This window comes from Dryobates pubescens, chromosome 15, assembly GCF_014839835.1.
Source record: "Dryobates pubescens isolate bDryPub1 chromosome 15, bDryPub1.pri, whole genome shotgun sequence".
Lineage (NCBI taxonomy): Eukaryota > Metazoa > Chordata > Aves > Piciformes > Picidae > Dryobates > Dryobates pubescens.
In genome coordinates, this window is record NC_071626.1 from 11699862 (window position 1) to 11713667 (window position 13806).

Below are 13806 nucleotides of genomic sequence, written 5' to 3' on the forward strand. Positions count from 1 at the left end.
GCTTTTTTCCTTTCTGCAAATCCAAAGTATCAGAATTCCACGGGTGATCTGATTGTCCCCAAATCGCTTTAGAAAGCGAGCTTTCTAAATTATGTGCTTCATTCAGCTTTCTTCAAGTATGCTTCTGCTCAGGTGCCCTTTAACTGATTAGTGTACCAGCAAACAACACTTCTGAAGCCTGCAATTTCACCCCTACTCAAATGGATCCAAGGTTTCCAAGAACACACCAAGGAACTGTCCTGCTCCCTTATCAGAAATTTTAGAAATACCTGAATCTTTTGATAAATGTGATCACTCACAACAGCACCAGAATTCCTCCTTCAGGAACTGAGCTCAACAATCTACCGCTATCTAGCAGTGCACTTTAGCACATACTTAAGTATTTGGATGCAGGATGTACAAAGGAGAGTAAAATTCATTTAAAGGGTCACCTGGCCAAGTCAATCTTAATGTATAAAATAAAAAACTTGTATGGTGCCATTTTAAACAAAATGTTTGAAGAGGAGACAAAGCATGACAGTTTAGGAGAGTTTCTAAGACAATACAAAGGTCTTTACAGATGAAAGGATTTGTACTTAACGGATTTTTCTGGCCTCTCAGGTCTCCAGTTTAAATCAGAATCAAGTTAGCCACCTAGAAGCTTGAATGTTTTTATGGATTAAACCCACAAACCAATAAATTGAACAGTAAATTATTTTGCTTCATGTAGTACTAGATTATCTGCATTTGGGACATCTTATTCCATATCACAGACTGAGCTTATGAAAGAAGAATCCAATATATCTTCTCTGCACTCTCCTTTGGACCATGAAATGAGACAGAAAAGAGTGCATGTTGTTTCACTGAACCCTATCTTTAACATACTGCTACCGAAAAGCAGAGCAAAGGAATGCAGCTTGGTCAAGTGTTGCTTTCATGTTATTGGGAAAAGGCAGGACTGAAGAACAACTGCAGTTTAATTCAAAGGTAAATGGAGATTTTCATGATGATAGACATTAAATGCCTGGAAGTGGATGCTGTTGAGAAAGGGCTATTTTGAAACCACTGTTGTAGTTTTCAACCTGTCAGTATTTTGAAACCTGCTATCATAACATCTGTTGATTTAGAAACGCTAAAAGTTCAGTTGTAAAAGGAACACAAACACACAGAAGCAAAGCACATATGCCAAATCATTCCTTTAACAAAGAAAAGAGGCCAGTTTTCTAAGGCCTCATTTTTTCTAATCATTCACAAAGCAAGCTCCCCTTTAAAAGGTAATTTTAAAGCTAATTGCTGGACTTCACAATTAGTATTTCTGTTTCCAAAGGCACTTTAATGAATATATGTAAAAATCCATAAAGATTACAGTAATATCAAATACTTCCTGTGAATGAAGCTCTGAATTTAAAGATTTAAGTTATTACAAATTAAGCAGCATTATTTTCTTGTAAAAGTGTTTTATGAATGGCACCTCATTTGGTGAATGCCTGAAAACACCCAAACCAATCTGTAACAGAATGTACATATTCTCGTGCCTGTCTATGCAAATGTGCTTAAAAGCAGCACTGAATTTTGGAGAAGCTTCAATTTCCTACTTACACATATCTGCAGTCAGAGTTCTGACTACACCACTTCAGAAAACTAAGTCCCATCATCTGGCCTGTCTGCCTAACACTATCAAAATATTTACTGATTAAATTATCTACAGGTGGAAAATGGCATCTGCAGCTCACTGTGCTCCAAAAACTGTTGGCGGGTTTCCGAAGTCTAACTCTCAATCAGCAACAAATTAGAGGCAGACTGCTGAAAAGTTACATACCATTAAGGAAAACAAGGAACACATTTGGATATGAAAGTTCTTCACCACAGAGCAAGTTGACATCTTCCACTCCAAGATTACTAGCTAATTTAATAATCGGGCCATCCTCCATATCTGTAGTAATGTGAGTCATGAGGGCAAGGTTTTTAACCAAACCGCAAGCCTGAAACAAGAACAACCTTCTTTTACTCATTTTATTCCACATTATCAATACTACACATGTATTTTTCTTCCAGAACTGTATTTATTAAAAAAAAATATAATCAAAGTATAAAGTGAAAGAAATGAAACAAATTAACTACACTGAAAATCAGAAGGGAAGAAAATTCTCTATCTCACTGCAATGTAGTATTTTAGTATTTACAAGCTAATAAGAAATACAAACTTTAAAGTTAGACTTCTTCAGTTATCCAATTCTGTATAGCCCTATGTCTCCCTTCAAGGCAACTTAGAAGCATAACAGATATACAGAATTAGTCTGTTTCTCTATCTCCCAGATATTCTGTATGTTCTAACACAAACTTCTATATTTTCAAATTAAAAATATCCAAATATCATACCCAGTGCAATTTTATTTCAGCTGCTTAATGAGGTTAGCTCAAATTGACTACATATTTATGGCAATAAGTTCAGAGTTCACTTGGTACTTTCTGTTCAGGGAAAAGAAAAGAAAAAAAAGGGATAAAAAACCAACCAAACAAAAAAGACCATCAGCATCAATCATTTGTTGAAACAGTTGAATGGTGTCTTTAAAACACAAAAAGGTGTTTTTCTTCGCCAAGTTAAAGGCTTTTCCATACAACCAAATTATTTCTCAATAGTTTCTTCCCAGCTGACTCAAGCAGGAAAAAAAAGGCAATTCAGTAAGGAGCACCGGGATGTAACAGATGGGATATCAGAAGACACACAAGTTGGGTTATCAGGCTGAGAATAATTTCTTTCCAGAAACTTACTCAACAGAATTCCTCCTCCCTCACCTGCTTCAAAATAACCATTGTCTCCATTCCTCAGGACAAAAGATACTGAAAGCAAATGAGAAGATCCTCACCTCTCCTTCAGGAGTGTCAGATGGGCAGAGCATCCCCCACTGAGATGGTTGTAATGACCGTGGACCACTCACTTTCCTTGTCTTTTCAAACTGAGAAGAGATTCTAGTCATCATTCCCAGAGCAGATATATAGGACAGGCGGGACAACACCTGTGTCACACCTTGGCGGTCCATTTTGAATCTCTTCAGAGACCAATTTCCCTGTAGAATAAAATAAATATTATTGCACTTTACCCCTACCTACTAGTAGTTATAAAAAGTTTAGTACTAAGTACTAAAAAGAGTTGAAACAATTGCTTTTTCAGAGGAGAAGACACGTTTGCCATTACCAAGTAAATCATACACAGATTCTTCATCATCTGACCCTCACAGGTTAATCAATACTTAAATACAGCTAAATGAAATTATTTTCTGTTCTGCCTTTATAGTTTTTTTCCAAATATTAAAAAAAAAAAAAAAAAAAAGGTATTTTGAGAGAAATACAGTTTTACAGAGTTGTGGTTCTGCCTTTTTTGTGCTCCGTTATTTTTGTAGCAAACACAGGCATTTACACCGGAGAAGTCTGACACCAAATTCTTCTGCATTTTCTTGCAGGCTTTTGTTTTTAGAAACCAGAGGAAGAAGATTCACTGATGTGTCTTTTCACAGAGGAAGATGGCAGGTGGGATGGTGGTGAGGTCTATCCAACCTCTCTGGAAGGATTACAACAAATATGAAATGCCAGATCTATGCGTATGTCAGACATTTCATGACTGTCAAAGGCAGTGTCACTTGTAGTCTTAATTAGAAAAATACAGGAGTTCAGAGAATGTTCTGGAGCAGAATTATGTTTCCATGCCAAGCAGGTTTAATCATCTCTACTGCAAGATCTTGAAAATCAGTGCTACCATTCAGTTCTACTTCCTAACCCGCCCTGTCTTTTAGTATTTTCCAGGGTTAAAATAAGACCTATAGCAAATATCACTGAACACCACACCACTGTACAGTCAGTGCAGCAGTGCTATGCATTCTTTTACATTCTACTGGTGTAATTATGAATTTCCTGAGTTATTTCATGCTCTTTCAGACTATCATTGAAGCATTCTGGTGAGATTGGAGATTGTCATTTCCAAGAATGATTTTTATGGTATTTGCTTAATCTCTTGAATAGTATGCACTGGGCATTGTTCCTGAGAAATTATTTTCAATGCTTAAGAGCAGATGGTGTTTAACTGCCTATGTGGTAGTGAAAAAAAGTCCAAAGACAGTGGAAGAAGGAAGACTTTACACTGTGTGCTGAATAGTTTGCAGATTTATCTCTGTCAGTCCAAATGGAAAAACTGGCACTGGCTAGAAGAAAGCACTAGCATTTAGAGAAACAAATCTCTCAATTGCTTTGGTTATACACACTGTAGAGATTTAACTACATTTGGGGCACTCATAAAATTAAACAGTGATAAGCTTTAACAGCCTGTAAGTAACAGGCTATTGGCGGGTTTAGATGCAATTTGTGGAGTTAATTTTGTTTGCAAGTACTGAAGAAAAACCTCTGTTTCATGCTAGGCTGAAAAGCCCTCTCGAGAGTTCCAAAGCTTAAAAATTAAGTTGCAGAATTTTTACCAGGACTAATCTAACTTCTTAAAAAATCACAGATTTCAAAGTAATTCACAAGCTAGTAGCTAGATTTCAGGAACCATCTCACAAATTGCTCTTGCTGATGTGTGAGGTAAGCAATAAAAGTCAGTAACAGTACTTTTGTTCTTGTTTATTGGTATGAATGAAAATACCCATTGTGGCAGTAGGCAGACATAGGCTAAATATTTATCTTGGTTAGATTTTAAGGGAATCTTTTTTGTAATAATGCAGCATGTTGCAGTTTTCCCTGATAAACAGAATCATAGAATCCTTTTAGGTGGAGAAGACCTTTAAGATCATCAACTCCAATCATCTAACTCTACGACGTCTGGTGCTAAACCATGTCCATTAGCACTACATCTATGCCTCTTTTAAACACCTCCACAGATGGTGACAAAAACACCTCTCTGGGGAGCCTATTCCAGGGTCTGAAAACCCCTTCAGTGAAAAAGTTTCTTCTAGTATCCTATCTAAACCTCCTCTGGTGTAACATGAGGGCACTTCCTCTTGGTCCTATCGCTTGTTACTAGGGAAAGGACAGACCAACACCCACTTCACTGCAGCCTCCCTTCAGGCTGTAGTAGAAAGTGAGAAGGTCTCCCCTCAGCCTCCTTTTCTCCAGGCTAAACAATCCCAGTTCCTTCAGCCACTCCTCACAAGACTTGCTCTCCAGACCTTTCTCCAGCTTCAATGCCCTTCTCTGGGCCTTCTCCAGAATTTCAATGTCTGTCTCGTAGAGAGAATAGTTCAGTATCATTAGCAAAGAAGCATAAATTTCAACGCTGAGAATCTGCTCATACTAGTAACTTCATCTGAATAAAAAGGCACTGCCCTTAAAGAGCTGAAAATTCAAGCCTGGAGTTGGGGTTTGCCTTCCCCCACCCCTCCCTCTTAGGGGTCTTCTGCTCATTCATATTTCTGCCGTTTTTGAACTACCTTTTGGACATATGATGCAACCTGACCCTGGCCAGATCCAGACAACAAAAAAAATACCATGAAGCACATAGAGGACAGCAAGTTGGACAAATACAACTGCTATTTTAAATTTGCTTGTTTCTACCAGTTCTTCACAAATACTAAGACATCACTTTGAAATAAATGATGAAAAAGAAGTGGTTTGGTGATTAATGACTCTTCAGTGAATTCCAAAAGCCCTGCCCATGACAGAGTTTTGCAATTTTCGTCTATTAAGAATGTGAAAAAGATTTGCTTTTATGACCAAAACCAGTAGAGCCATCAGAACAAAATTTACACATTTCCATCATGCACTGTGGTGGAAAACCAAGAATACTTACAGTGGAGATGGCATTGACCATGCCATTGGTGATTTGGTCTTGACGCATGTGCTTCACTACATCAAACTGAGCTGCACGTTGCTTGGGGATTACCTGATCAGCAATCTTTTTCAGTTCAGAGTTAAATTTTTTGAACAAATCTTCAAACAGAAGAGAAAGAAGCTGAAAACACAAAACAATTTGATTAAGGGCAAAATTATACTTCTCTAGATCTGGGAAATCTCGGGCAGCGGAGGGTGGGAGGAATTTGGGAGGGAATAGGAAAAGTTGAAGGAAACACACATTTAAAATTTCTGCCTTTATGCTTCCTCTCAGTTAAAAAATATCCTGTTTCTCAAATTATATTTTTCTCAGAAGTTTTTTGCCTTGCTGAAGTGCAGCATTAGAGAGATTACCTCGTAACAGAAAACAAATTAACTAAAATAATGGTCTCTGCCTGTGCATTTATCCCTTTTTGGTTTGCTTTCATTCTTACTTCACAATATCTCAGCATATTCACCCATCTTTACACTACCCATTTACTGTTTTCCCTAATCTGCTACATTATAATTCTAAATTCCTAAAGGCACAAACACTTCTAATGATTTGATATCCTAAACATCCAAGCCTGAATTAAACACAAGATTTGGAGGCAAGACCAGTTTCTATTCTAATGTTGGATGAAATAATTGCAGTAAAGCAATAAATGAAGAGTCACTTTGAGATATTCTATTACTAAAAATGAAAAATGCTGTTTTAAGTGGCCCTTCCCAGGAGCTTCTTAAAATGGAAAACAGACACCCAGGTGTCCTTTGGGGAAGCAACTCAGCAGCAGTCTGGAAGCAGCGCAGTTTGCAAGACCAGACTGAAGCACGGAAGGTGCATAGTTACCATGTTTCAGGACAAGCAGAACTAAAACTGACTTTTGGGCAGGCCCAGGAGCAACCTCTGCTCTTGACATAGATCATGTAGGCAGCTTCCTCACACAGATACACTTTCATCTTGCTACTTTCTGCCCATCACAGTCCGTGGAAAAATCAATTACACCCACAGAGAGTCCACGTGATTCAAGAGCTTCTACCCTTTCCTACAAGTGATACTATTTGGAAAGTTTTACACATCTCTCTCTTACAAAAGCCTACAGTTTAAGCTAAGAAGCTCCACAACACAGCTGAAAAAGACCCCAAACATACACACCAATTCAAAACCCAATTCACACCCTTCAAAAGCGCTTCAATTTAAGCCAAATGTTTCCTGTATATGTGTACTAATTACTTCTAGTGCTTGAAAGAGCCACAAAAGGAAAAGTCCACCAAAGTTTTGCATCTTTTTTTTTTTCCTTTTTTTCCCTCTTTCTCTCTCCAATCTGAAGTTTGCTTCTGCAGTTTCCTCAACCCCTTCTTGGAGTCACTACTAGCTTCCCAAAGCACTCAAATCTGCATTACATGATACATTGTAAGTGTTCACAATTACTAGCTTTATAAGCAAGCAGCGTAAATTGCCAAGCCTGGCAGTCCTGTCCTGGGACTCTGTTTTGCAGACACTCCAAATGGTAGAAGAACTAAAAATGCAGTAGCTACCAATGCCAGAAGTAGCAGCTCCCAGTATACAAAGCATTGTAGGAATGAACAAGCTAGGTATTTAGCCACCACAAGCCAAGGCATTCTGGAGTCAGTTGTGCTATTTAATTTCTGTATGTGCAGAATTAAAGTAAATTTTAACTGTCTAACAGTCTTCTCAAGTAATAACTAGACTCTTCTGAAATCCATCATGGTATACATTTGATCTCAACAGACTTGAGTAGGCCTTAAACATTTAAAAAAAAAAAAAAAACTCAAAATATTTTTGTTTCATTTCTTAATCAAAAAATTGGAAAACAACCCTTCTACTTCCACATGCCATAGGGATTACTAAGACATACCATCCTTCCTCTTAGTTAATAAAGTAAGTTACACACCAACTTGCTCTCATTTGCCAGGCTCAAAAGCATCATGCTTTGCTTATTTCAGTCAGAATCTTGGTCTGCAAGAGCTTGCTCTGACTATCTGGCAAAGCAGAACCTCACAATAACCACATTATTTAGGTCAAGAGCAAGAGATTAAAGAAAAAGAATGGAATGCTAGTGATAATATTCAATGGATTTCATAGCTAGTCCAGGGCCTTTCAGCCTGCTTCAGACACTCCTCCTTCACTAAAGAGTAAATTATATTTAAGAAAAAAACAAACCTGACAGCTCATCAATTGATTTTCATTGAAAATACTGAGAAAAATTAATAAAGAAGTTAAGCTGCTGAAATACAGTTTCACCAATTAGCTTAATGTCAGAGAATTCTAATTAGGCGCCTTGAGATTGCTATTTAGTGTTTAAGCCTTTGGAGTGCCAAATTCTCCCTTTCACACAAACTGGTTGCAAAATTAAAGACATTAGGCAGCCTTAATTATATTATCAGAACAGCTGGGATTAGGCAATCTCTGAAGTCAAGGCGGTATTCTTTTGTCACAGGGTAGAAATCCCCTGCTTTCCAGGGTGCCGGATTTTGGTGCTGTTCCATATCTCACTCATACAAAGCAAGCTGCATTAGAAACCAAAAAAAAAAAGAAAAAAAAAAGATGAGGACAAAGAACAGAGTAATGCTTAGCAAATAATGAACACATTAAGGAAAGAGAAAAGGTAGGTGAAAAGATTAAGCCTGAAATCGGTAGGTTTTGCTAACACCTCAGCTGGCACCTGGCCTACCGAGCCTCTAGTGGCAGAAGGACTAAGAGAAAGCTCTGTAAACCAGCTTGGCTACTGGATACAACTCTGTTATCTAAAGCTAAAGCACATTTCGTACTCTCTTGTCCCATGGGGTGTGAAATTAGCAGCTATTGTTTTCACACAATTTTATAAACACAATGTCTTTTATGTCTTTACATTGTTTAGAGCACTATGTTTTTCCTCTCACATGGGAATCTTTTCTTCTTTTCTTTTTTTTTCCCCCTCCTCTTTCCTTTTTTCCCCCCTTTATTCAAATTTTAAATAACCAAGATTTTTATTCCAGGAATACACTGGCATTAAAAAAAAACCCAAACCAAACCAAAACCAAAAAAGCCCAAACATCATCCATTTTATCCACACAAACTTTAGCTAAAAATGTTCAGAAATTGACAAAAATATCTTACAGTTTTTAGTATGTAATTCAATGAAATCAATATCACACTGATAATGTGGTAGTGAGATTTCCACATGTTCAGCTTGAAATGAGCCTTTAAAATATCACAAGGAAGCCAGAACTACTCTTAGTCAAGTGCTACAACCCCCTTTCCCCCTGCACAGTTCTCCTTGATGAAGAAAAAAAATGCATTGGCTTTGTTATGATGATCCTCTGCATTTAAAACCTCTTCCTGGTTAATTTAAAATTAATTTGGCTATTAAAAGTTTCTGTGAGCAGAGGCCTTTTTCTTACATCTTGTAGAAAACTTTTTACCAGCTCCACTTTCTGCCTCCAAAAAACATGAGGAAAAACCAAATTACAGTATCACAGTATAACTAAGGTTGGAAGAGACCCCAACGATCATCAAGTCCAACCTGTCTCGACAGACCTCACGACTAGACCATGGCACCAAGTGCCACGTCCAATCTTCTCTTGAACACCTCCAGGGACGGTGACTCCACCACCTCCCTGGGCAGCACATTCCAATGACGAACGACTCACTCAGTGAAGAACCTTCTCCTCACCTCGAGTCTAAACCTCCCCTGGCGCAGCTTGAGACTGTGTCCCCTTGTTCTGGTGTTGGTTGCCTGGGAGAAGAGACCAACCCCCTCCTGTTTACAATTACCTTTCAGGTAGTTGTAGAGGGCAATGAGGTCACCCCTGATCCTTCTCTTCTCCAGGCTAAATAATCCCAGCTCCCTCAGCCTCTCCTCATAGGGCTTATGCTCAAGGCCTCTCCCCAGCCTTGTTGCCCTTCTCTGGACACATTCAAGTGTCTCGATGTCCCTCCTAAACTGAGGGGCCCAGAACTGGACACAGTACTCAAGGTGCGGCCTAACCAATGCAGAGTACAGGAGAACAATGACCTCCCTGCTCCTGCTGGCCACACTATTCCTAATGCAGGCCAGGATGCCATTGGCCCTCTTGGCCACCTGGGCACACTGCTAGCTCATGTTTAGGCGGGTGTCAATCAGCACCCCCAGGTCCCTCTCTGTTACTCCTACAATACAATAAAATAAGAAAATGTGATGAGAAAGCAACAACTAATTTTACTGAACACAGCTATACTGAGCTACAGCAACAACATTACAGCAGAAGCCAAATAAATCCATCACAGCTTAAGTATTTCTCACATTAGAATACTGCACTAATGTCCTCTTGCTGCTTCTTACGCTTCAGAACTATGTTCTGCATCAGCACAAAAGTCAGTATATTAATTTTTAAAAAGGTGTATTTCTGTCCTAACAAGTTAAGAGGCTTTTACCCTTGTATTTGTGCTTGGACTGTGTTCAAGAGTGTCATCTTAGTTTCTCCAGGAAACTAGGAAGCAGAATACATTTTTACTCTGAAATGACTGTGCGCTCTGTGCATGTTTACATGTGTGCGTGGAGGACAGGGCAGAGCGGGAAGGAGAACAGGACTGTACTACTCAAGCATCTATCTTAAAAAGTACAAGGTGAGAATTCCTACTAGATATGAATAAAAAAGGAATGGTTATTGTTACTTGTGCCACAACAGAAATCCCAGTACAAATGACATGGGCAGCAGAGATGCAGTTTCTCCAACCAGGTGCATTATGTGTACTTGACTGAATTTCTGATGTGTGATCAATAACCAGATACTGGCCACCAAAACTCCAAGTTAATAGGAAGAACAGCAAAGAAGTCCAGTCCTAATCTAAATTGGTTAATCAAGTAACATGGCAAGTATTTTCTTCACCTGAGAGGAAAATTGCCACACTAGGAGAGCACAGTTTCACCAAAAGCTGTGAACTGCCATGACTGCAAAAGAAGTTGCCAGTCACATACCTCAAACCATTCTCTTTTTCACAGTCCTTTGTTACTGCTTCTACCTCCAGTGTTAAAATTCTGCAAGCAGAAATGTCTGTGCAATCCACTTTCATTAGTTGCTCGTTAACTTTAAACCACTTACTTTGTTAATTCGTGCTACTCCAGAAGCTAGAAAGGCAGCTGAAAACAAATAAGCAATCTTAGAGGCTTCTCCAAATTACAGGAGGCTTGAGTGGCTGTTCTGGGAGCTGCCACACAAGCTGAGTTCTCCATAGTGGGACAGCCTGGACCTGACACTAAGGCACCTAGGTGGTCCCAGTTTTTTCCCTTACCTAGCTGCTTAGAGGAGGACTCAAAAGATGGATCTTACTCCTGACTTCTTGGAACTGAAAGTGTTACAGTGGAACTAGAACTGATGCCATATTTACACTGCTCTGTGCTTTTATCTGGTATAAAGGGGCAATACAGAGGTGAGGATGTAATTCATTGGTCTCAATCAGGCAAGAATATCTATAAGTCAAAACAGAAAAGCCAAAAATACAAAATGTGAGCAACACCCTTTCAATCGAGAAGCCAGGGATAGTCCTTGTTCTGCACCTTCTCAAAGCAGATGCTCACAAAATCCCCAGAGCACTTCACTCTAAAGTAAAAACTCACCTGCCCTGCCAGCTCCAAACGTTTATTTCCATAGTAGTCTCTATCATCTACTTTGTTTTCTCCTTGGGCCAAAATTACTCTGCGCACCATCACTGCTGTGTATATGCACTTGGCACGGAAATTGAATTCCTTCACCTGTAAATGGAGGGGGGGGGGAAAAAGGGAAAAGCATAATGATGTTTCTGGATCAGCTCCTTACATCTTATTCAGACCAACAGATCCATTTAAATCAATGGATCTGGGCTGACTGAGAAGTTATAAAAAGGATTTGTGCACTTTACCTTCTTTAAAAATGCTATGAGTAATACATGTTAGTGATGCAGAAACAGAGAGTAAATGAAAACAAATCTGAATAAAGGTATAAGTCAGGAGAATAAGGTCCTGAACCAACAGCTAATGTTGCCTGGCTTTGCAGAGAAAATGCCTAGGATGATCTGCAGTTCAATGGTACAGCATTCACAAACATAAAGATTGCTTTTGACTCAATCCAAATCTTCCCCTTTATTTTGAGGATGATTTACTTTATCTCAGCTACAAAGACATTTCTCAAATCAAAGACATTTGTTCCTGCGAGCAAAGCTCACACCATAAATAACCACACAAATTTACTCAATTTCTTGAAAAAGAGCAACATTACATACAAGAACATGGGTTAAAATCGTTGATGCTAGCAGCTCTCGTGCTTCTTCCATCTTTGTTTTCTTTGGGCCCCCCCACATCCTTTGCCTTCGGACTTTGTTTCCAATGTACTTCAATGCCTGTCAAGGCAGGGGGAATAACTTAACATCAGAATTGTAATCTATGTAAATACACATACACAGAGATCTGTACAGATTCCTCAATCAGTGCAATCCTCTAAGAACAGATGATACAAACTCCTAGCAAAGTACAAACTACCAAGAACATGTGATGATAATAAACAAACAATCTTAAAGTACACAATTGACTGTCATTAAATCTACAGCTTTACCATACATTAATGACATCCGGAGTGGAAAGTGCTGGAAAGAGCACAATTCCTACAACAATAAAAGGGGTTTGCAGTGACATGGGAAGAAAGATTATACAAATTACAAAGACATTGAGTTTATTTAATTTTAGTGTTCACCTCTAGTTCTTTTGTGCACTTCCTAACTTTCATTCATATACTAAATTGTGAGGTGGCACTCACTTTTTAATAGGCACAAATGCTACTGTTTCCAAGAACACCTTGCACTGATTAATGGATTCACGCTCTTACCAGTTGTGCAAGAAATGGAATCTGCTGAATTCAAGATCAGATGAGTCCAAAAAAAAAATAATCCAGGTCCACACAGAAGTTCCTGTCTGGAAATGAAGCCATGCCCTCTATGCCAAAGAATTCCCCTTGCCACTAAGTGACAAGACTCTCCTTCCCATCTGTTAATTTCTTCCCCCAATAGCTCACTCTCTTCTCATTTCATTTGACATTTCTGGCATGCAGTAACTCCTGCATTTCTTTTCATCTACCATCCTGGATTCTTCACATTTCTCTATGTTCCTCCTGCACCACCATTTCACTCTTCTGACTCTGAATTAGGAGGCCTTTGTGCTACCTCTCAGCCTAAAAAGCCCCAAAAGATGGGAAACTAGAGAGATGTGCACTTTGCAATATTCAACATCATACATGGAAAGATTGGAAGAAGTTCACAATGAAACAGAAAATGAGACAAATCTTCAAAAGCTTCTTCTAGCAGATTGATATGTGCATGATGTGACATGTACATGATGGAAGTGCTGCCAAGACAATGGCCTGCGTTCCGCTAATTTAAAAAGCGCACGTGAGATTAAAAGATTTCTGGCAAGTCCTCAGCAGAATGGAGCATGGTTATATACAACATACTGGAATTGGAGAACATTACTCTCGATGAAATGGTCATGTCCACATCCATGGGGCTTCTGTGAAATGGGGTATGCAATTCCTTTTTGAAAAATGGGAACGGGCCTCAACAAAAAACCCAAATCTTATGGACACCATTACTTGTCACATGCATTAAAATGTTAACCCTGGGCTTCTGTAAACAAATCACTTTTTGACTTCTTTTGTTTTTTGTTGGGTTTTTTTGTTTGTTTTTTTTCCATTGAGGCAACAAGAGTAAAGCCTCACTTCTGACAAGTGCTGTGCCTGTAAAAACTCTCATCTTAAAATAACCCTAAAAAACCAAATGTGTGCGTCAACTGCTGACACAGCAAAGTGGTCAATACACACCAACTTCAGATTTTCCTAGCCTCTGGCCATGTGAAAAGACACACCTGCATCTGTGTAAAAATCTGAGCTTTCTGGCATTCTTCCAGACTAGGAGCAAATGCAGCCATCACATGTTCCTCTGTGCCAATCATTTGTACAATCTCTTGGTCACTTTCAACACCCATGGCCTAGGAAAAGAAGAAAAGACAGAAATAGCACAGGCTT

The 13806-nt window shown here is 38.9% G+C and overlaps 1 protein-coding gene across 1 annotated transcript in view; it reads right to left on the bottom strand.

Moving 5' to 3' along the window:
- Positions 1–13806, bottom strand: part of POLR3B (RNA polymerase III subunit B) — a 74996-nt gene that overhangs the window by 43743 nt on the left and 17447 nt on the right. Inside the window, exons 10-15 of the mRNA XM_009908352.2 lie at positions 13647–13769; positions 12017–12133; positions 11376–11510; positions 5756–5917; positions 2847–3047; positions 1799–1961 (exon numbers count right to left, since the gene is read on the bottom strand). Coding sequence (XP_009906654.1) covers positions 1799–1961; positions 2847–3047; positions 5756–5917; positions 11376–11510; positions 12017–12133; positions 13647–13769 — 901 coding nt within the window. The remainder of the gene's footprint in view (positions 1–1798; positions 1962–2846; positions 3048–5755; positions 5918–11375; positions 11511–12016; positions 12134–13646; positions 13770–13806) is intronic.